This window comes from Lynx rufus, unplaced genomic scaffold (assembly GCF_022079265.1).
Source record: "Lynx rufus isolate CCGP_SWC_20201006 ecotype Redwood Valley unplaced genomic scaffold, mLynRuf1.p SCAF_2, whole genome shotgun sequence".
Classification (NCBI taxonomy): Eukaryota; Metazoa; Chordata; class Mammalia; order Carnivora; family Felidae; genus Lynx; species Lynx rufus.
This window is the reverse complement of record NW_025814834.1, coordinates 33,147,816-33,172,040: the sequence shown is the minus strand read 5'-3', so window position 1 is coordinate 33,172,040 and position 24,225 is coordinate 33,147,816. Positions and strand designations below refer to the sequence as shown.

The 24,225-nt window shown below is 38.7% G+C and overlaps 1 protein-coding gene across 1 annotated transcript in view; it reads left to right on the top strand.

Annotated features, from left to right (window-relative positions):
- The first annotated feature begins 394 nt into the window (after positions 1-394).
- FAM117B (family with sequence similarity 117 member B) overlaps positions 395-24,225 on the top strand; it is a 103,458-nt gene continuing 79,627 nt past the window's right edge. Inside the window, exon 1 of the mRNA XM_047085402.1 lies at positions 395-1,135. Within this exon, the coding sequence (XP_046941358.1) occupies positions 544-1,135 (592 nt within the window). The 5' untranslated portion in view covers positions 395-543. The remainder of the gene's footprint in view (positions 1,136-24,225) is intronic.

The window sequence follows — 24,225 nt, the reverse complement described above, 5'->3', positions numbered from 1 at the left end:
CAGTGGGAAGGGAAAGACGCGCGTGGCCAGGCTCGCGTACGCGTACACTCACGTGTACACACACACACACACACACGCACACAGACACACGCTCGCGCGCGCGCGTACACTACACATACACACCGACTGTTTCCTCCGCTCCCCCTCCCCCCGGGGGGGCGGGGCCTCTTTCTCTTTAAAGAGCAGACGGTCTTATTGCAAACCCCGGCTCTCTAAGGCCCTGGGGGCCCGGGACCCGAGCTGCTCGCAGCCAATGGACGCGGTGGAGCGGCTCGAGCGCGGCTGACGCTACACCAATGGGCGTTAGCGGGGGGCGGGGGCAGCGGAGGAGACACTATTGTTGATGAGGAGGAGCGGCGGCGGCGGCGGCTGCTGCACCACCTCGTTGCTGCCGGCCGCAGCCCGGGCGCCCCCTGCTCCACGGATTCCGGCCTCGCCACCCGTCGCGGGGACCTTCCCTCCGGCCTCGAGAATCCAACCCCTGCATCCCAACAACAACAAACCTCCCCCCGTCTCGCCCAGTCACCGGGGAGGGGGGGGACCATGTCCCAGCGGGTGAGGCGCAATGGGTCCCCCACGCCGGCCGGCTCCCTCGGGGGCGGTGCGGTCGCCACGGCTGGGGGAGCCGGGAGCCGCCTGCAACCCATGAGGGCGACGGTTCCGTTCCAGCTGAAGCAGCAGCAGCAACATGGCAGCCCCACGCGGAGCAACGGCGGCGGCGGCGGCAACAACGGCGGCTGCTGTGGTGGCGCCTCAGGCCCCTCAGGCGGCGTCGGCGGCGGGGGCCCGCGCACCGCCTCGCGCAGCACTAGCCCCACGCGCGGCGGCGGGAGTGCGGCCGCGCGCACCAGCCCCACAGTAGCTACGCAGACGGGCGCGTCCGCGACGTCCACGCGAGGAACCAGCCCCACGCGTGGCGCCGCGCCCGGGGCTCGCGGGAGCCCCCCACGGCCGCAGCCCCCGCCGCCGCTGCTGGGCACTGTTTCGTCCCCTAGCTCCTCGCCCACCCACCTGTGGACTGGCGAGGTGAGCACGGCCCCACCCCCAGCCCGCGTCCGGCACCGGAGAAGGTCCCCGGAGCAAAGCCGTAGCTCCCCAGAGAGGAGGAGCCCAAGCGCCCCGGTTTGCAAAGCAGGTACGTGCTGGGAGCCGAGCGGCTAGGGGAAGGGAGTAGGAAGGGGTCCTGGGCGCGCGCCGCTTTCGTGCGGGGATTGCGGCGCTACAGCGTAGCCCGGGCGGGCGGGGGGCGGGGCGGGGGGCGGGGCCGGGGTGGTGCGGTGCCGCCTTCCCCGGGCAAGCCCCGCGCCCTCTCCACCGCTCCCTGTTTGTCTCATTCATTGCTCAGCCGACCTTGCGCGGGTCTCTGATAGTGCAGGTGCAGCTGCTAACCTTCTGCTTGGGCTGATACGTGTTAATGATAAACCTGGGATTCTGGCCTCCCGTTGGTTACTGCTAACCGTTTCTTGGGGGTGAGGCTAGGAGTGGTTTGCCGCTTTGTTTTAGTGACCTGGTTAATGTTACTATAGCACATGTCTGCTGCTAAGTATTTCTTTTGTAAAACAGTTTCGGATTGTAAAGACTGAATTCATTAGCATAGCAAATTTGGATCCCTGAAGAGACGTGAGACTGGCAACGTGTTAGTATTTCCTTAGACCTGATACGTGGGTAGCAAGAAAACTCTATAAGCTTTGTCTTAGAGTCCGGGTGTATTTCTGATATACTGATTTTATTTAGATGTAAAGCCATTTATTTAAAAAAAAAATCAACGTTTTCCTCTTATTATTTTAGGGACAGCCCCCCCCCAAAAAAAACAAAAAACAAAACAAAAAAAAAACCCTGTTGTTTTTCTGTGTACTTGGAAGCTTTTTTGGAAAAGGTCCTGAATGGGACTGTTGGGTTTCACTGGAGTCATTCATAAAGAGTAACTGAAAAGATTCAAATTATGAAAGTGGAAAGAAAATTTGTCATTCAGTTGTCTTTCTGTTAGAATCTAGTGTAAAAAACAAATGGATGGTTTTTGGCTTATGCAGTTATACTGATGATATATACCTTTGTTTTTCCCTTGTCTGGGGGAATTTCTTTAGAATCTTTCATGCAGAATTGCTGTGAATTTCAGGAAATTTAGTACAGAAGTACTTCTCAACCAAATAAAACAGATTAAGTGGCTTCAAGGGTTCATTCAGAAATGCAGGGAGTAGGATGACTCTTACTGTTTATTTTATCAAAGATTTTAGATAGTGGATACATTTTTGGGAGAGATTGGCCTAAAAAATGATCAATAGTGTTTTCTAATTAGAATGAGAATATGGTTTTAAACCCGTTTGAAAATGCATTGTTGTGTTTTTTTTAAACTTCGATTGTTAAAGGTACTAGAATCCTCCTTCCCCTCAAAATATAGTTATCACTTTACTGAGCTCCTACTCTATGGTTCGTAATTTACCTACAAGATCTCATTTTAACTTTCACAGTAGGTTTTAGAGAGATTAAGTAGCAAGTAACAAGATACTTGAATTTTGCTGGATGGTACTCCAAAACCGTGTCTTTCACATTATATCAAGGAGGTAGGTTCATGATGTATAAGACAGGATCTGGGATATATATAACATACTAAAATCACATGTGTTTTTGAAGCAACTCTTAGAGGTATCTGGTGAACGTAATTACTTCAATTTACCTTCAACCTTCTGGAGCTGGTATAGTGTGGCAAGTGGAAAGGGAAGAAGGGGGTGGTGACTGCAGTCTCATAACAGAATCTGGCTGCCCTCTCAACTATGTGACCCTTAAAGCAGAGCAGAAACCTGAGGAGAGCCCAGTTAAGTATTGGCAAAGAGTGGAAGAAGGTGGTCTTTCTTCTTTGTTTAGGATTTATTTTCTCGGATCTTGGTCTCATGTGCCCACTCTTCATGTTTCCCAAAGCTCCCTTGTCTTAGGCTGTCATTCCAGTCATGCTATAAAAGTAACCTTTCTCAAAAGCTTCCCGTCCCCCCACCAAAAAACTTCCCAGAAAATAAAAAAAACATTTTCTTCTAGTATGGTATGCTCAACTATGTGTGAAAGGAATAGTGTGGGTCATTAAGTTTTACTGAAGTGAATGTCTGATAGCTTCTTTCCTTGAAATGTCTCATTTCACTCTAGTGAACTTTCATGCAGATAGGACTTTCAGATTTTATATTTCAAGTCTTAATAGCACAAACTAGATAATTTGCTATTTTTCTCAGACTAAATCTGGAAAGAGAGAAGAGGGGGAAAAAGAATCTTTTTGATCCCTGGGACTCTTTGATTAAAGGGAAATTATCACCAGTTTGCAGCCTTAGTGAAATGTAGAAGTCCTTACTGGTAGAAGGGAATGGTCTGTAGTTCTGTAAACCTCACATGACTCAAATTCCAAGGATCATCTAGATATGGCCGCCAACTTCAAGGTGTCTATTGGATGAACTGGATGCTTTAATCTTTGTTTAGGGATCCAATATCTGAAAGCCTCTGAGTTGAAGGTCTTAGAATCTTTGGAGGGGAGTCTCTACTTTGCCAGGGTTAGATGTAATAACTGGCTAACCCAGAATTTTTTCTCGTGACTACTATTAAGGTAAACCAAACACCTATCCCTGACATATTTTAAACTTCTCACCTTCAGGGCCTGCCATCTCCATGGCAAAGTGGCTTGCCATTAGGAACTGATCTCAGTTAGAGAAGGTAACCAGGCAACAGTGTTAACTGTAGACAAAATGAGGAAGGAGGTGAGGTTTGTTTTTGTGCTTTCTCTCCTTTTGTCTTTTTTTAAAAATTTTTTTAATGTTTATTTATCTTTGAGAGAGAGTGTGCAAGGCAGGCTGCAGGCTCTGAGTTGTCAGCACAGAGCCCAGTGTGTGGCTCAGACCCATGAACTGTGAGATCATGACCTGAGCCGAAGTTGGATGCTTAACCAACTGAGCCACCCAGGCGCCCCCTACTCCTTTTGTCTTGATAAAATGACAGGTGTATTACAAATGGAGAGGTGGCATATTTGGAGCATAGGCTTTGAATAGACAGTCTAGGTTAAATATTTGTATTCCACCACTTAGAAGGCATGTGATATGGGGAAGTGAATAACTTTGTAACATTTAACTTACTTTTTAAAAAAATATTTTTTATTGTTATTTTTAACATTTATTTATTTTTTTTTTTTTTTAATTTTTTTTTTTCAACGTTTATTTATTTTTGGGACAGAGAGAGACAGAGCATGAATGGGGGAGGGGCAGAGAGAGAGGGAGACACAGAATCGGAAACAGGCTCCAGGCTCTGAGCCATCAGCCCAGAGCCTGACGCGGGGCTCGAACTCACGGACCGCGAGATCGTGACCTGGCTGAAGTCGGACGCTCAACCAACTGCGCCACCCAGGCGCCCCAACATTTATTTATTTTTGAGAGACAGCATGAGCAGGGGGAGGGGCAGAGAGTGAGGGAGACACAGAATCCGAAGCAGGCTCCAGGCTCTGAGCTGTCAGCACAGAGCCCGTTGTGGGGCTCGAACCTATGAACTGTGGGATCGTGACCTGAGCCAAAGTTGGATGCTTAACTGACTGAGCCACCCAGGCACCCCAGATTTTGTAATTTTTTAAAGTGACCTCTACACCCAATGCTCAGACTCAAAACCCTGAGGTCAAGAGTGATATGCTCCACCAACTGAGCCAGCCAGGTGCCCCTAATCCTTAACTTTCTTATCTGTAAAATAGGTGATGATCAGCATATCTGCTTCATATGGTGGTAAAGATTAAATGAAAGGAAATTGAAAAATCCTCAGCATAGTACCTCAGTATGAAAGTTAGCTATTGTATATCATATTAGTTTTGCTTCTAGTTTTAGTGGATTTAACATAAATTGCCAGTGTAGGCTTAGTTTTCATGGTTGTATGAAATTTCAAATTGGAGAGAACATTGCCTTTGAACATCCAGAACTGTAGCTCAAGTATGGTCTGTGGTTTGTCTGTATCAGAATTACTTGGGGTCCTTGATAATGCAGACTTTGAAAGCCCCCCATCCTCTGATTTTGATTTTACTCTGTATTTGAAAAGCAGTCACTAGAAGCACCAAAGAAAAATAGTTTGAAAACTCACTACAGAAAAGAGTGTTACTACAGTATATATTTTTGCAGTATGTACTTTTGCAGTGTGGCTGGTATGTAGATAGCAAGTTGTGTTTTTGCTAATTTTTCCCTTACTTGATATGTATTATGTATGAATTTGGTTGTTTATTAGGGTAGGAGACTGGCAAGAGCAGAAACAAGAAGTGGGCTTCTCTGGACTAATAATCTGGAGGTAGGTTACCAGGACTTCATATTTGTGGCATCTTAGACTTCTGCTTTCTAGTACTTTGTGAAGTACACAGCTTTAAGAACTCAGTGTTTCTCTAACATTTGGGAGATTGATGCTAGCTTCATCAGGGGAATCCTTTTGGTTTTTATGTCTGTATTTTACAGTTGGAGATGAGGCAAAGTGGAGTCTTACTATTAGTTCAGTATCTTGGTTAGCAGAATTTATATATATATTTTTTTCAACGTTTATTTATTTTTGGGACAGAGAGAGACAGAGCATGAACGGGGGAGGGGCAGAGAGAGAGGGAGACACAGAATCGGAAACAGGCTCCAGGCTCTGAGCCATCAGCCCAGAGCCTGACGCGGGGCTTGAACTCACAGACCGCGAGATCGTGACCTGACTGAAGTCGGACGCTTAACCGACTGCGCCACCCAGGCGCCCCAGCAGAATTTATATTTAATTCAGTTCTGTAAGCTGTGATTGAACTACTCTTAGTAACTGCAGTACAAAGATGTAGAAGACACAGGGAACTCCAGAGACTCACAAACCAGCTATGTAAGACATGTACAAAAGCATATAATATGATGAGTGCTCTGGGCTCATAGAGAAGTGAGTAGTTCTGTAGGGAATGGGTATAGAAGTTCAGCCAGAGGAGATGGCTTTTGATTTGGCTTGGAAGGGGAAAAACAGAACTTTATATTTGGATCATAAAGGTGTGAAAATATATATAGGATATTCAGACTTATATGTCTTAAAGTGTAGAGTATTGGATGTAGGAGAAAAGAGGGAACAGTAGAAAAGAAAGTAGAAAGGTAAGTTTTCAGAAAAGCCTTGAAGAGAATATATGAATTAGAATGTATTCCATGGTTAAAAGCTCTGGAGGCAGATTTCCAGGGTTCAAATGTTGGCATTACAACTTGTTTAATTTTAAGTAAATTCACTTCACCTTTAAAAAGGGTATACTAGATAATAGTGTTTGCAGTAGAGGATTATTAGAAGGATAAAATGCTTATAATCTCTGCATGGGTATAGAAATCTCTCAGTATTAGCTGTTTTCATATCATCTTTGCATTCCTCATCATCCAAGGGTTTAGACATTCAAGGTTAATTTGTTAGTAGTGGTAGTATTTACCTTCTTAGAATGTGTAGAGTCTATAATTACTTATAATTTATTTTTATTTTTTTAGAGTGTGAGCAAAGGGAGGGGGTAGAGTGGGAGAGAAGGAATCTTAAAAAAAATTTTTTTTAATGTTTTCTTATTTTTGAGAGAGAGAGAGAGAGAGAGAGACAGAGCATGAACTGGGAAGGGGCAGAGAGAGAAGGAGACACAGAATCCGAAGCAGGCTCCAGGCCCTCAGCTGTCAACACAGAGCCCAACGCAGGGCTCAAACTTATGAAATGCGAGGTTGTGACCTGAGCCAAAGTCAGGTGCTTAACCAACTGAGCCACCCAGGCGCTCCGAGAGAGAGAGAATCTTAAGCAGGCTCCATGCTCAGTGTGGAGCCCCCTGTGGGGCTTGATCCCACAACCCTGAGATCATGACCTGAACCGATATCAAAAGTCAGATGCTCAACCAACTGAGCCACACAGGCAACCCAGAGTTTATAATTACTTACGATGAGTAGAGCACAAATTTGAGATGAGAGAAACTGTAGGATAATAACTCACTAAGGCATAGAACACGTGAATTTATGTGCAGTGGCAGTGGGAATGGCAAGGAAAAAAGAGAGTGAAGAGACTTTGATTTGGTAACCTGTTGGACATAGAGATTGAGAAAGGGTCAGTTGAGGGTAATAGGTTTGGTTGATGATACTAATTGTGATAAGCAACACAGTAGGGAATGCAAATATGGGAAAAGAAAATGAACAGTGTTTTAGACCTGTTTAGTTTGTACTCTCAGGAAATCCAGGTAATTCCCTAGACTGGAAAATACAGTTTTAGAACTCAGGGGTCCAGTTTGAATTGGGGGCAAGAAATTGGGACTCATTGATTTCAGTAAACATTCATTTAACATGTACTTCAGGCTAGGCATTTACATGTGGGCAATATGTGAAATGATTAGAATGGATAAGATGATGGAGAGAATGCTGAGGATAGAACTCTGGGAGAAAACAAGCATTTTAAGGGTAGAAAGAAAAGCCAGTGAAGAAGCCTGATCATGTGGAAGGAGGAGAAATGGTGGAATAGTGTTGAGAAAGCCAAAAGAAAGATTGGATTTCAAGGAGGGGATGATAAAGATTTTCAGATTCTGCCAAGAGAGCAAGTAGGCTGACCTTGGAGAATAGGCTTTTGAATTTGGTATTTCCATCAGTTGATGATCTATGAGAGAGAGTAGTTTCCGGGGTACACAAGTTGGATTAAAGTGGTGGGTGAGAAAGTAGAGGTAAGGATTATAAATTACTCCTAAGAAGTGCAGGTTACTCTTATATCACTGAAAGGAAGGAAAGTGACAAAACAGGATGCAAAGTTGAGCTAAGGTTCATTTATTTATAGGATAGGAAAAACTTAAGCATCTTTCATAGGTGTGGGGAGGGGATTTATTAGGAGAATGAGACTGCAAGTGTAAGAGAAAATGGAAGTCGTAGATGGAGCAAGGTCATGGAAAATGTGAGAGGCAGTGGGATCCAGCACATGGTAGAGTCTGGAAATCTCAGAAACAACTAAGGACACTTCTTTCTCTGAGGATGGGAAGTTGGTAAGGGTGGGTTAAAATGATAGATAACTTAGCAATAGAAGGGAAGGAAGCAGTAGAAGGGAAGGAAGTTGAGAAAGACAGCTACTTCCATTTCCAAACTACTTGAAGAAAAAAATAGCATGTTTGTCTTAATACTGTATTTTTAAATTTAAATTTTGTTTTTATTAAAGTACATGTATGTAATTAAAAATATCAAAGAGCACTGGGGGCACCTGGCTAGTTCAGCTGGTAGAGGGTGCGACTCTTGATTTCAGGGTTGTGAGTTCAAGTCCCGTGTTGGGTGTAGAGATTACTTAACAGATCTTTAAAAAGAAAAATAACACTGAACTTACAATGAAATAAAATGTTTTCCTGACACATCTCTCTCCACTCCTACTTCCTGCCTCCTAGAGACACTTTCAACTCTTGGTAGTCTTTGTTTCTGGGAAATTTTTTCTATCATTTCTCCTTTCTGTTATCTTTTTTAAAAATCTTTTTGGAACCCCTGCTATATGGGACCTCTTGAATTGAGCTAATACTTTTTAAATTTCTGCTAGTTTCCATCTCTGTACCTTTTTGTTCTTCTTTCGAGCAGATTTGTTTTATCTTCTGTCTTTTCAATTGATTTTTAAATCCTGGTCATTATATTTTCATTTTTCAAGAGAACTTACCTTGCTGTCTTATTAGTCCTTGTCTTGTCAGGATTTTCTAAAAACGTTTATAAAAGGTATAAATACCATCAAAGTTATTATTTTTTTTGCCCTCTGCATTATCTTCAGAGCTTCTTTTGTTTTGAGCTTTGTCATGTTGAAACTGTCATTCGTTTTCTATTAATATTTAAATAAGAGACAAAAATGCTGATCAGGTGTTCTTTCTGACTAGGTTAGGCTGGTAGACTGGAGGATCTTAAAGGAGAATGATGATGCAAGGACTCTCTAATGTAGGGTTTTTCTGCCAGCTTTCCCAGGGGAGAGTCCTACAGTATCATGCCTGAGGATATGTCTGGTGTCTTCAAGTCCAGAGCCTGCCTAGTTAATCTCTCTAGAGCAGTTTTTCCCATCTTTTCGCTCTGGAGAAACCCTTGGAATAATTTTCATTTCTCAAGAAACCTCTGCTTTTCATGATCAGTATCACTATACTTTTCATATCAGTATCACTTGAGATATAGTGGTGTGGTGGTAATCAGTGATCTTCTGAGTACAGATTGATTTCTCTGTGGATCTACTTGGCCAGCGTATTATAAGCTTATTCATTTTGTGTAATTTTCCCCTCTACCTCTTCTTGGGAAAAAACATAGTTAAGCTTAGCCTCTTTTTTCTTCTCTTCTCTTCTCTTCTCTTCTCTTCTCTTCTCTTCTCTTCTCTTCTCTTTCTTCCTTTCCTTTCCTTTCCTTTCCTTTCCTTTCCTTTCCTTTCCTTTCCTTTCCTTTCCCTCCTGTTCCTTATGCTCTATACCTAATGTGGGGCTTGAACTCATGACCTAGAGATCAAGAGTAGCATACTCCACTGACTAAGCCAGCTGGACGCCCCAATCTCTTTCCTATGCATAGATTTTCAAAACTCAAAAGGCAACTACAACACATTTTGATTAAATACTTGGGTTAAACCAATGAGATTAATTTTTCTAAAGGTAGACTTAGTAGATTTATTTATTTTTTTTCAACGTTTATTTATTTTTGGGACAGAGAGAGACAGAGCATGAACAGGGGAGGGGCAGAGAGAGAGGGAGACACAGAATCGGAAACAGGCTCCAGGCTCTGAGCCATCAGCCCAGAGCCTGATGCAGGGCTCGAACCCACGGACCGCGAGATCGTGACCTGGCTGAAGTTGGACACTTAACCAACTGCGCCACCCAGGCGCCCCAGTAGATTTATTTTTTTGATAAATGTTTATTTTGATAGGGAGAGAGAGAGGGAGAGAATCTCAAGTGGGCTCTGCGCTGGCAGCACAGAGCCCAGTGTGGGGCTTGATCCTACAATGAACTGCGAGACCATGACCTGAGCTGAAATCAAGAGTCAGACGCTTAACTGACTGAGCCACTCAGGCACCCCTCAGTAGATTTAATTTAAATAAAGTTAGTAAAGTTAGTTTTTTACAATATGGAAATTTATTGACAAAGTTGTATAATAAAGCTATGGAAACCATAAGCCAAGATAATATGAAAAAAATTTAGTCTGAGACAATTTGCATAATAGTTTGAAAAAATTCTGAGTAACATGATCTGTCTCAAATATAAGTTATGCAGAATTATATATGTTTGTTTCTTGGTATCTTTTATGTAGACTTATACTTAAAAAAGTGATGTTTCAAAAATAAAAACAAAATTTATCTCTTTAAGGCAAAACATTTACTTGGGTGTTTTTATTTTGCTGTACAAATAAAACTCAATTTGGAGTTGAACTTGAAATGAGCACACTCACATTTCATTTTCAGATGAAATGAAACACTTCTTTCCTTGCTTTTGATGCTTGTTAAACAAGAAAAAGTTTGTTTATTCATATAAGAAGTTGAAAATGCAGCAAATTATTCATTGCTTTCCTTTGAATGGCAAGGCACTTTTTTTTTGCACAGACATTTAGAACTTCTACCAGCCAGATCAAGAAACCTTGGGTTGAACTTATAATTAGACTGCAGCTAATTTACCACAAACATTTGCTTTCAAAACTTTGTTGAAACATCTTTCCTACTGTTGTCTCTTTTCCTGTCTGTTGTCCTTTATGGGTTATACCTTTTTACTTCTTCAGTATTATAGGAAGTCTTTGATACTCTTTCTGTTAAAGGTTTGCATGCAGTGGAGGTGAAATAACCTGTGGTTTATTCCCCACAATTTCTACATGACATTTTAAATTGACCATTCTTCTTTATTAACTAGTTAATTTTTAATATTTTTTTGGAGTTCTTGGTCTCAAAGAGCTGATTTTGTAGTTGTATGCTATAGTCTACCTACCAGCATGTATTCCTTCCCTCCTTCCATCCTTTCTTTCTCTGCAGATAATATATACACATGATAAAAATTATAAATGATAAAAGAAAATACAATAAAAAGTCTTCCCCCTCCTTTAAGTTCATTATTCTCAGAGAAATCCAGGTAGCTGTTTCTTTTATATTATTCCAGAATTATTCTGTGCATATACAAATATGTAGATATGTTACTGTGCATATAGGTTTATTATGTACCAGACATTATTTTATCAGGCTTTTGTTTGAACAGTTAGATCATTTCCAATATTTTGCTGTTAAATGGTTTACTGTGTTGAATATTCTTGTTTATACTTCGTGTACTTATATATATGAGTTTATCTGTAGGATGAATTCTTAGAAATGAAATTTCTTGACCAGAGGTACGCACTTTTCTTTCAGTTGTCGGATATATTTCAGGACTTGACATCAGCTCATAGTTGACTTCCAGCCTATGTTTTTCTCTTCTATCTTTTGAGGTGTTTTTTTTTTTTTATGATTCCGTTTTATCTCCACTATTAGTTTTTAGTTATCTCTCTTTTTACTGTGCTGTTAGTGGTTGCACTCAAGCAATGCTGTCCCAGAGAACTTCCTGCAGTGATGGATATGTTCTGTCTGTGTTGTCTAATATTTCATTTTAGAATCTTCCGTTCCCTGCCTTTCATCCTTTGTGCTATCATTGTCAAATATTTTGCTTCTCCATTAGAAGTCCTACAATACGTTATTACTGTTTTTACTTTAAATGATTAATTATCTTTTATTAAGCAATTAAAAGTAAGAAAATTTTATATTTACTCATTTTTATCATCTTGAGCACTCTGTGTGAAATAGAGTGGTTGTAGTGTGAATGAAAAAGGGCTTATTTGAGAAGCAAAGAATTGATAGGATTTGTTAACTCATTACATTTGAAGGATGAAGGAGATGAGAGAGCAAAATGATGGCTGAGGTTTTGAACCTACTTGGGTGATAAAGTTAATAATGCTGTCATTAGCAGTTTCATAACTGCTTTTATATTCTGTATGTATACAGAGTAGATCATAAACTTTTGGAGCATAGTGCACTTTTTTTTTTTTTTAATTTTTAGAGACAGTGAGAGCAAAAGCGTGTGAAGGAAAGGGGCAGAGAGAGAGAATCTTAAGCAGGCTCTGTGCTCATCATCAAGCCTGATGCAGGGCTTGAATCCCACGACCCCGGGATCATGACCTGAGCCAAAATCAAGAGTCAGATGTTCAGCTGAGCCTGAATATATTCAAAAGTAATATAATAATACAGACATTTTGAAAGATAAAGAACAAGTTTTTTTTTTTACACATACTCTTCTAATTTACTATTCTTTTCTCTCTCTCTCTCTCTCTCTCTTTTTTTTTTTTTTAAGTTTATTTATTTTGAGATAGAGCAAACAGGAGAGGGGCAGAGAGATTGGGAGAGAGAGAGAGAATCCCAAGCAGGCTCCATACAGAGCCTGATGTGGGGCCCAGCTCATGAACCATGAGATCATGAACTAAGCCAAAATCAAGAATAAGATGCTTAAGTGACTGAGCCACTCAGGCGCCCCTCTAATTTACCATTTCTTAAAAATTATTTTACTTGGTGTTACACTAAGATTTACTGAGCTCTAGCTAGTAGTTTCTGGGAAACCATTTCACATTAATCATGTTTTCCCATTGTGCATGTACTGATATTTCTAAAGATAAGGATGAATGATGTCTGTTTATATTATTTTAGAACTCAAGCTCACTCTGTGTAGAGCAGCTTATAAGGTATTAAGAAGACATCCCTGACCTTACAGACTTTAGAATTAAAGAGAGAGGCAATGTAGAATTTTGCACACTTCAGGGGTTAGCAGTAAAGACGAGAAAATACATAAGATTAGTAAGGAGTAGTATTTAATGGTAAAAGCCTGATAATGGCCATATGGGACTCAGTTGTGAGTCAGAGTGCTTTATGTGCAGTCAGGGATTGCTAGGTGATTTGTAGGTAGACATTTTTCACTTCTCTAGAAAACAGTTGCCATTATTGATATCCCTAAGAATTCTTGGAACATCTGCTCCTGGAAATCGATTCATGTCATAGCAACGCACCTGATCTACTTCAGAAATGCTATGTTTCAATTGTATAAGAAAAGCTTAGGACCCACACCTTTGGACGGTCTTTCTACCAATTAAATTTTTTTTAATACAGTATGACTCACCCAGTACCTCTATTGTAATGAATCTGTTCCTTTCTCTCTTCCATTGGGGTAGGGAGAACTTGCAAGATTTAAATGAGACCCAGTAAAAATTTTGTTCGAATGAATGGATGGATTCCTGTCTTTAAAAATATTTGTGACAACCCATGCCCCTTCCTCTATTTGTCTTTTGTCTGTTTTTTCTCTTTTGGTTTGGAAGTATTGGGTATCGGTGGATTTTACTTGACTTGAGTACTGTTGTTGTTGTTGTTGTTGTTGTTGGTTTTTGTCTAATAAATGAACTTTTTGTGTGAAGATTATACTGCTAGCTCACTGTTGAGTATAGTATCTTCTAAAATCCTTGGAGTCCCCCTGTTGGAAATCCCTTTAATACTGGAAAGTTGGATGTTTCTAGCAACAGTTGATTAGATGATTCTGGTCCATCTACGCACTCTTGCCTGATCCTTTTTTGATTAATAGTATATTTTTAATTGCTAGCTGGGTTCAAGGCTAAGTATGTATAGTAAGAGATTATGGAACAGTTTAGCCCATTGTAAAGCTTTTAAATGTAAGTCTTAATAAAACTCTATAGAATTAGAGTCAGATTTGCATCATATTCTAACTATTTAAAAAATATTTGTAAAGTGACACAAATTTCTTGAGTCTGAACCTTCAAATAAGAGGTAAGAAAGTATAATATGTATGCTATTATATGTAAGGTTGAAATCTCTACCAAGTTTATACATTTTGGCTTAGTCATTCTCCTTTTAAGTGGACATTTGTTTCTATTTTCCTCCTTGTAAATTACTTTAGTAAAAATCTTTGTAAATGTATGTGTTTGGGTGTGGTATGAGTGCACATTTATATGTATCCTCTTTAGGAAAAAAAGTCCCAGGATTGAGGTTATTTTGTGAAGTTTTAAATGATGTGATGCTTTGTAGTATTGCTTTCCAAAAAAAGGATTGAATCACTTTACCCTGTCAAACAGAAATGAGCTTGTCTTGTCTGCCTGTTGCTGTGAAGCCTTGTCAGAATTAGAGTTCATGCCTTTTCTTTAGTTTTACCACTTCAGTGTGTACAACAGAGTACATCATAGTTTTCATTTGTATTTCCTTAGGTCATAGTGAGTATTTGAGATGATATACTTAGTCATCCTAGTATAGTAGCTAATTAATACCATTTAATAAGGAAATAATGTTACTAATAACAGGATCGATATTCTGGTTTCTCTTCAGATCGAATAAATCTTTTCGCCTTTTACTAATAACAGGACTGAATATTCTTTTAAAATGCTTATTTACTGTTTATGTGGAGTCTATTAACTCTGTGTCTGTTGACTGACCCTTTATTTTTATTTTATTTTATTTTATTTTATTTTATTTTATTTTATTTTATTTTATTTTATTTTATTTTATTTTATTTTATTTTATTTTATTTTATTTTATTTTATTTTATTTTATTTTTTTTAAAAGGTCTTATTTTGGGAGCACCTGGGTGGCTCAGTCTGTTGGGTGTCCGACTTCAGCTCAGGTCATGATCTCTCAGTTCATGAGTTGGAGCCCCGTGTCAGGTTCTGTGCTGACAGCTTGGAACCTGGAGCCTCCTTCGGATTCTGTCTCTATCTCTCTGCACCTCCTCTGCTCACTCTCTGTTTCTGTCTCTCTGTCTCTCAAATATAAGATAAAGCATAAAAAAAATAGAAAATCTTAAAAAATCTTATTTTTAAGTAATCTCTACACCCTGTGTAGAACCCGAGATTAAGAGTTGCATGCTGTACGGACTGAGCCATCCAGACACCCCTGACCCTTTTATTCATTGAGGATGTAACTAACATTTTTAACTGTTCCTGTTTTTAAAAGGCTTGCCTCATTGGTAGGTGTGTGGAGTATTAGGTTTATTGAGGTATAATTTACATACACTAAAATTCATCCTTTTTGATACATAGCTGTATGAATTTTGATAAATAACACAGTTGCATGACCACAACCATGATAAAGGTATAGAATATTTCTGTTACCCATAAATGTTTCTCATGCCTTTTTAAGCCATTTCTCTCCTTTTACCTTTAGGCTATAGCAACCACTGATTTGTTTTGGTTTTTGTAGTTTTAATTTTTTCAGAACATAATGTAAATGAGTTACACAGTAACTTGTCTCTTGGGTCTGGCTTCATTGACTTAGCATAATGCATTTGATATTCATTAATGTTATTTCATGTATCAGTAGTTTATTCCTTTTTATATCTGAGTAATATTCCTTTATATAGATGTGCCCCATTTTGTTTATTCATCCACCAGTTGAAGGATGTTTTAGGGGTTTTCATTCCTGAGACTGGAAATCTGTCTTCTCTCTCTCTCTGTCTTTTTTTTTTTTTTTTTTTTTTTGTAGTCAGTCTGAAGTTTGTCATTTTTGGATCTTGTCAAAGAACCAGCTTTTGGTTTCATTTATGTTGTTATTTTTATGTTTCATTAATTGCTGCTCCTGTCTTTATTATTTTCTTTGTTCTACTTGCTTTGGGTTTAATTTACTCTTTTTCTAGTTTCTCTGATAGAAGGTTAAATTACTAATTTGAGACCTTGTTTTCTAATAGCATTTAATGCTATACATTTTTCTCTGAGCAGCTGTTTAGCTCCACCCCACAAAATTTGATATTTTGTATTTTCATTTTAATTCAGTTCAAAATATTTTCTAGTTTCCCTGAGGTTTCTTTTTTGGCTCACGAATGATTTATAAAACTTTTGTTCAGTTTCTAAATATTTGAGGATTTTCTAGATAGCTTTCTTATATTGATTTTTAGTTTGATTCTGTGTCAGAGAACATACTTTCTATAACTTCATTTCTTCTAAATATTTTTAGGTTTGTTTTATGTCCCTGTATGTGATCTGCCTTGACAAATGTGCCCTTGTGTATTCTGTTGTTGGGTGGAATGTTCTGTAAATGTCAGTTAGGTAAAATTGATTGATAGTTTTCAAGTCTTCTGTATTGTTGCTGATTTTCTATTTGTTTTATCAATTACTGAGAGGTGTTGAATTCTCCAAATAAAATAGTGGATTTTTCTTTCATTTCTATTAGTTTTTTCATTTATTTTGACACTTTTTTTTTAATGTGGAGAAACAGAATCATTATGTTTTTTGGGATTGACTTTTTATTATGCATTTTTCTTTATCTCTGATTTTCTTCTGAAATCTGCTTTGATCAATGTTTTTTTCATCCTTTCTGTATTCTATATTTCCATCTTACCTGTATTGTATTTGGAGGGTTTGTCTTGTAGATAGCATATAGTTGGGTCTTGGGTGTTTTTTGTTGTTTGTTGGCCTTTTTTAAGTGGGCTTTAAGCCCAGTATGGGGCTTGAACTCACAACCCTGAGATCAAGGTTGCACGCTTTGCCAACTGAGCCAGCCTGGTGCCTAGGGTCTTGTTTTATTAATTCAGTCTGATGATTTCTGTTTTTTAATATGTTCAGATCATTTATGTTTAGTGAAATTATTATGTTTGGCTATATGTCTGTTTTATTCTCTGTTTTCCCTTTTGTTTTTTGTTCCACCTTATTTATCTTCCTTTGGATTACTTGAATATTTTTTGATAATCCATTTTTGATTTATATATTGGCTTTTTGGCTCTCTCTTTGTATAGGTTTTTTGGTGGTGGTAGCTATGGGGATTACAATATAGATAACTTTTTACATGCTTGAAATGAAAGGTAGCAGTTCTTTAATCAGTTGTGTCTCTATATTCTTCTTTTATGTTATAGTCGTATATATTACATCTTTAATACATTGAAAACCTTATACAGATCATACATATGATCTTATGTATGTATCTGCACAATTTGCCCTTATAAAATTGGGTATGATAGTAATTATTGTTTCAGAAGGAAACTCTTGATAATAAAGGTTCTAATTGATTAAATTTTGATACACTCAAAAGCAGATTGAGTGTTGTAAGCTTTGTATTGAAAGCAGTTGAAATGAAAGAAAAATGGAAGCAAAATAATCAAGATTGGAAAAGCAATTTATTGTCTTTAGTAAGTTAATCAAAAAATAAGTTGACTCAGTAGAGTTTGCAATGGAAAATACTTTGTAAAAAAATAATGTAACTCACAAATACACATATAACATATACATACACTCATAGCTTTGGGTTAGGATGGTAGGGGCAAAAGACTTGGACTCAGAGAAGCTCTAAATGCCACATCTGTTTTTTAAAAAATATTGTATCTGAATGTGTACATATATGTACGTTTATATTCTGAAAAGCATTTTTACCTGCTAGTTGGGTTTCTGCTGATGGGATGGGGGAGTTTAGCACAGATAACTTGCACTTTTCTACATAAACAGTTCTGGGTTTTTTTGAGTACTTTGAAATAGAGTATTTCATTTTGTTAAGAAAAAATTTTTTTAATGTTTATTTTTGAGAGAGATAGAGCTGGGTGGAGGAGGGGCAGAGAGAAAGGGAGACACAGAATCTGGAACAGGCTTCAGGCTCTGAGCTGTCAGTACAGAGCCCGATGTGGGCCTCAAACCCACAAGCTGGAAGTCATGACAGGAGCTGAAGTCAGATGCTTAACCAACTGAGCCACTCAGGCACCCCAAATGTTTCATTTCTATAATAAAAGGGCTAATAAAAATCTATTGGTATTATAGCAGTAATTTACAGTGTAGTTAAGAGTTTAAAAAAAGGATTAAAATACAGTATCGATGTTATTTCCACTTGCTCCAGTCTCTATTTGGACTGTTTCTGTAAATTTTTCTCTGAGCTGGCTTAGAGAAAGTTTCTTCTGTGTATGTGTACTCTAGTTTCATAGAGGTGAAGTTCTGCAGGCGCCTGGGTGGGTCAGTTGGTTAAGCATTGAAGAGGTCTGCTGGGTGTGTTTCTGCTAGGTTTCCATCTTGCGAGGCCTTTGGTAGTGGCTAGTGAGCATATGTTGTGAAGTAGACATCTGGCATGGCTGACCCACATAATAGAGTAGTGGATGAGGTTATGGAATAATACAGAGGACAGTGGTAGAGTTAGAAGTAAAATCACTATCAGGGGTGCGTGGGTGGCTTAGTTGGTTAAGGGTCCAACTCTTGATTTCAGCTGAGATCATTAACCCAGGGTTGTGGGATTGAACTCTGCATTGGGCTCCATGCAGAGCTCTGCATGGAGCCTGCTTAAGATTCCCATTCTCTCTCTCTGTCTCTCTCTCTGTCTCTCTCCGTCTCTCTCTCTCTCCCCCCTCCCTCCCCCTCCCTCCCTCTCCCTCCCCCTCCCTCCCCCTCCCTCCCTCTCCCTCCCTCTCCCTCCCTCTCCCTCCCTCTCCCTCCCTCTCCCTCCCTCTCCCCTCCCCTCCGCCCCTCCCCTCCGCCCCTCTCCCCTGCTTGCAAAAGAAGAAAGAAAGAAAAAAGTAAAATCACTGTCAAATCAGCATACATAGGACTGACTGGTCAAAATAACTAGGTCCTAAAGATTTTATTGAGAAGCACTGATCACATCAAAGTGCAAAAACTTTAGTTTATCTAAAGTATCTAAACATTTAGGAAGTATAATTTTTAAAATACTCTTTTTTATATATATATTTTTTTCTGTTTTATATGTTTATTTTTTAAAGTGTATTTCAAGAGAGAGAGCACAGAGGGGGAGGGGCAGAGAGAGAGATGGACAGAGGATCAGAAGCGGGCTCTGTGCTGACAGCAGAGAGCCCAGTGTGGGGCTTGAACTCACTAATGGTAAGATCATGACCTGAGCTGAAATTGGAAGCTTAACCAACTGAAGCACCCAGGTGCCTGTCTGTTTTATATTTTTAAAGAGAGATTAGTAATAATCCTCATCTGACATAAAGATTTATTTAAAAGAGCATTATCTAAAGTGTAGTACAGAGCATTGGATTTGGGGTCCTTTTTTTTTTTTTTTTTAATTTTCTGTATCAGCAAAGAAAGAGGAAAGGAAGTAACATTTGAATCCATGCCTCTTGCATTGGATGCATGCCTCCAGATTAGGCTGTATTTATTCCCATTTCATAAATGAGAATTCTCTGGCCCAGGGAGTTAAGTCATTTAGTATTTCAGAATTACTAGATGTGGGATTTCAATTCCTGTCTATTTTGTTTCGAGGCCTGTGTTTTTAAATCTTGTCACAGTATTATGTAGTATAATTTGGCCTACATTGAATATTTATTATGAATAGATATCATTGTAAGCTGGATGGTTTGAAAGAACAAAAAAATAAGGCATAATGTATACCAGAAATTCCTCCCTTCTTGCTTCTGGTTGGAGGAATGTCTAGTAGTGAGTGCCTCTAAATTGGTAAAAGAGTAGTCTTAGGGGAAACATAGAGAATAAATACACTGGTAAATCAGTGGATAGAGTGAGCTGGAAAAATCTGAAGAACAGGTTGGAAAACAGGACATTTTAAGTAGAAATATTTTTCAGCATTTTAAAATCACGTCAATATTTGGTAAACACAAATATTGTACTGTAATGTTAGAAATTTCAAAACAGACAATTTCAAAAATAAAGCAATAGTAATTCAAGGAGAAAATATAATTGATAAAAGTATGCGCCTGGGTGGCTCAGTTGGTTAAGTGTCCAACTTCAGCTAAGGTCATGATCTCACGGTTTGGGAGTTCAAGCCCCGCATTGGTCTCCTTGCTGACAGCTCAGAGCCTGGAGTCTGTTTCAGATTCTGTGTCTCCCTCTCTCTCAGCCCCTTCCCAGCTCACTCACTCTCTCTCTCTCTCTCAAAAAAAAAAAGTTTTTTGTTGTTGTTTTTTTTTTTTTTTTTAACAGTTATGATGTAATATCAGCGTGTTTAGTAAGCCAACAAGTTTGTCAGTCCCACATAGTGTGGAAATCTGAGTTTTTTTACTTACGGGAATCTTTGTTTTTATTGCCAAAAGTGCAATAAAAAGTACCAGCTTTGCAAAATAAATAATAAAGAGAGGATAGTTTACTTATTTTGGAAAGCAGGAGAAGGGGATAGGAACTAGAAGATATTTTCCGCTGAAAATATTGTGATTGTTTTTTTGAAAGTTACTTTGTTAACTGAATCAAGCCTAAATTATATAAACTATTCTTGGAGATATTTTGGCCAAGAGGCCAAAGAGAGATGTTCTTCACATTGTTTCAGATGAAGTTTTCAGGCATGTCATTGTGAAAGTGTTTCCTTAAATCATCCTTCAGAAAAAACAGATGACTGTTGCTTTTTTTTTCCTTTGCAATCCTTAATCTTTCAGTATTTTATTAGGCCATAAATGAAGAAATGTTAAAAGCACCAAATTGTTTTATCCATTTTCTTGAATTTTCCTTTGTTTGCTTGCAGTAACATTTTTCTAGACTCTTGGTTGCAAATAACAACCCAACTTATACTAAGTAGATTAACAATAGAGTTGAGAAAATGCTAAATAACCAATAACTTGGATAGATCTGTCTACAAGGATGGAATGTTTTCAGGATACTTTGTCATAATCCCTTAATCTTTCATCTGTGTCTGTTAGCTTCACTCTGTCCTGCTGTCTCAAACTAACAGGTATTTATTGAGTATCTGCTAGGTGCTAGACATGATTTTAGTTGCTGGGGAAACAATCGAAATAAATGAGATAAAACAGAGTAAGTCTGTGTCCTCCAGAATCATACTTTCTAGCACAGTAACTTTCAGTACATAGCTGGGAGCAAGGCCGGAGACCATTCCAGACTCATTTTCATCTGCAAGACCCATGACGCAAGGGGCTTCTTCCCCATCAGCACCAGCTACAGAAATTCCAAGGAAGAGTACTATGTTAGGTTTTGTGCCCATTCCAGAACCAGTTACTGCACCCAGAAGGATGAGGTACTATTATTAACCAAGTCTGGGTCATTTAGACATGCTGTACAGAGACCAGAGTCTGTTTTCAAAAGAAGGAAAGGAGGGCGGAGAGAGTATATACTAGAGAGGCAAAGATGGTAGCTCTTCCTTGGTTTTTCGTTTTGAAGTTTGAGTCCTTATATTCAGTGTTTCAAATGAACTTACCAAGTATGTCAACACTTAATTAGCTTTGAAAGCTTGAAAGTGTTGGTTTTCTCTTGGTTTCTAAATCTAGGGTAATGGTGATCTTCAGTTTGATGCCCAAAGAGCCAGACAAATAATTTAATGATACAGTGTATTATTTCCCAAACTATTTGCCATATTGACAAGAATGTTGTAATCTTATAGATTATAAAGGTATAGTTTTGAACATTAATATAACATGGTGTTTTAGTTTGGGTTCCCCAGGAGAAGATCCTGTTTGGTTTAGGAAGTAGGGAAGAGACAGGGAAGGGACAAAAGCCAACAAGGATGCATTGATAAGTACAGTGGGCAACTGGAGCTAAATCTTAATGAGCACCTCTGGAGATTATATAGAAATACCTCAGAATTGTCCCAGTGTGGGAGGAAGCTAGGGTATTTATCCACCTCCTCTTGTTCCTTAGGGGTTGAAGATTTTAAGGAGTTAACCTTAAAATCTAGGGGTTGACTCCTAGGCACTTTCTGCTTGTCCTGTTGCCAAGTTGAGTATACTCCTTCATGTTAGAGAAAGCTCTCAGACAGAGGCATGGATGCTTAAGAAACTGGAGAATTGTCTGTGCCTCCCATAGTGGCTATGAATGAATATGGGTAGGACACTGATAAATTCAAGTATAAATGGTGAAAGATATTGTATATCCTCAAAGTAGGTATATTTTTCCTATGATTTTTCATCAAAATTCCCATATATTGCTAAAATAACATCAGTATCTACACTAACTGTGCTTCTCCCACCTGAGTCTCCCATTATTTACACTGCATTGTGGTAGTTAACACTATCTGCTGAAACATACCCCTGAAATTTCAGTGACTTAACACAACAGAGGCTTATCATGCCTTTTGTAGGTTGGGTGGCTCACTGCCTCTCTCAGCTGATGACTCAGAGACCCAAGTTGAAACTCCACTGAGAGTCCTTTCTGTTCACCATGTAGACAGAAGAAAGCTTGGATACAGTACACCCATTCTTACATTGTCATTGGACGTGTCACTTTATTCATAGCTCATGACTAAAACCAGTCATGTGGCTCCAGCCTAACTGGAAGGTAGGCATTAACTATCCCTACCCAGTTGGCAATGAAGAATTTTCACTTAGCTGTCAAGATTTCATTAATTTTAACGGTGGTCTCTGAGACCTGTAAAGTGCATTTTTTCCACTTAATTGTATATTGAGCATATATAATTACTGTTTCTTTTATTGATATATATACATCACAAACTGTAAAAATAAGAGGAGTTATTTAGTTTTTACAAAATTGAAGATTCTTACCTAACTAGTCTATCTTTTAGCAAAGAAATGGAGTTGCAATTTCTTAATTTTGTCTTTTTTTTTTTATTTTTTTTTTTAATTTTTTTTTTTTCAAAGTTTATTTATTTTTGGGACAGAGAGAGACAGAGCATGAACAGGGGAGGGGCAGAGAGAGAGGGAGACACAGAATCGGAAACAGGCTCCAGGCTCTGAGCCATCAGCCCAGAGCCTGATGCGGGGCTCGAACTCACGGACCGCGAGATCGTGACCTGGCTGAAGTCGGACGCTTAACCGACTGCGCCACCCAGGCGCCCCTCTTAATTTTGTCTTTAAATAAAGTTTTGACACCACTTGGTGTATAAGTTTTCAAAAAGATTTTTCCAGTAGCTAATTTATTCTATATGATTAGAAGTACAGTTTAATATAAAACTTTTAACAATTTTCATGGATTCCAGTATGTTCTCTAATCCAATCTAAAAAAATTTTTTTTAATAAGGCTTGTATTAATTAGTTCCATTAAATGGGGGTTAATATAAAAGGCCTTTGTGTTTAGGATATTCAAACACACAATGCTGAGGAAGAGAACACCTCACCTTTGTCCAATATACATGAAAATCCTGCCCAGTTAAAGTTGAAAAATGATTCCAGGAAGACATCCAGTAGACTGTGTGTTGAATATGAGGCCTCAGCTCAGGATACATTTTTATGTTTCTTTACGTGAGTTCAACATTGAATCTTATTTTTAAATGAAACCTGTCCTCTTCAAAATAGAAAATGTCTGTAATTATGTTAAGAAAGTATGAACTGTCACGATCTTAGTAGAATTTTGGTTTCTGTAGGAGACTATAGTTATGAAAACAATAGATATTGTTTTATATACCAAATAAATTATAATATTAAGTGTATATTACTACTCTGGAAATTCTGATATTCCCTGGCCTACTCAACTTTCAAATGACTGAGATTATAGAAAGGACTATAAAGAAAACTCAGGTTTTATGCCAGATATTAGACTTACCAGGAGTGGGTAAACCTTTTCTAGAAAGGGCCAAACAGTAAATATTTTGAACTTGTGTGCCATATAGTTTTTGTCACAACAAACATCTCTGAGATTATAGCAGAAAGCAGCTATAGGTGACATGTAAATAAATGAGTATGGTTATGTTCTAAAAAAATTTTATTTAAAGACACTGAAATTTGAATTTCACATAATTCTCACATGTCACAAAAATTTTTTTTGGTGTTTTTTTTTTTCTAAACTTCTAGAAATATAAATACCAATTCTTAGCTAGGTGGTTCATGGTCATACTTTGCTGACCTGTGCTGTACTCTATAATTGACAAAGGAGACATGGATCTCTTCCTTCAAAGATCTTATAGACTAGTGTGAGAAACAAGTAGTTGAGTTTATAGAGTGTATGGCAACTGTTCAAGTGCATACTCAGTTCTGATATGAACACAGAAGAAATATATTTGGCCCAGAAAGTTGGGGAAAGTTTCTTGGAGATGATACTCGAACTGGATCTTAAGAGTGGATGGGCTTTCATCAGGGTAAGAAGAAAGGAAGTTAACGATACTCTTTATCTCTGTGGCCTTGCCATATGGACTGTATTTTGATTTCATGAGAAAAAAATACTCTTTTCTGTCTCATGTCCTTTGCACATTCTTTCCTCTTAGCTTGAAGAACTCTTCCTACCTAGTTAACTCATGCTAATTCTTCAGGTCTCAGATTGATGACACTTCCTGTTTCATAAGCTTTCAGAGCAATCTCTTCTTCTCCCTGCCTAAGACTCATTAGACTTCTGATTGCTTGTTTAGAACATGCCTATCCCAACAGACTGAAAATGAGTATAGGGCCTGGCATATGTTGGTTTCCAA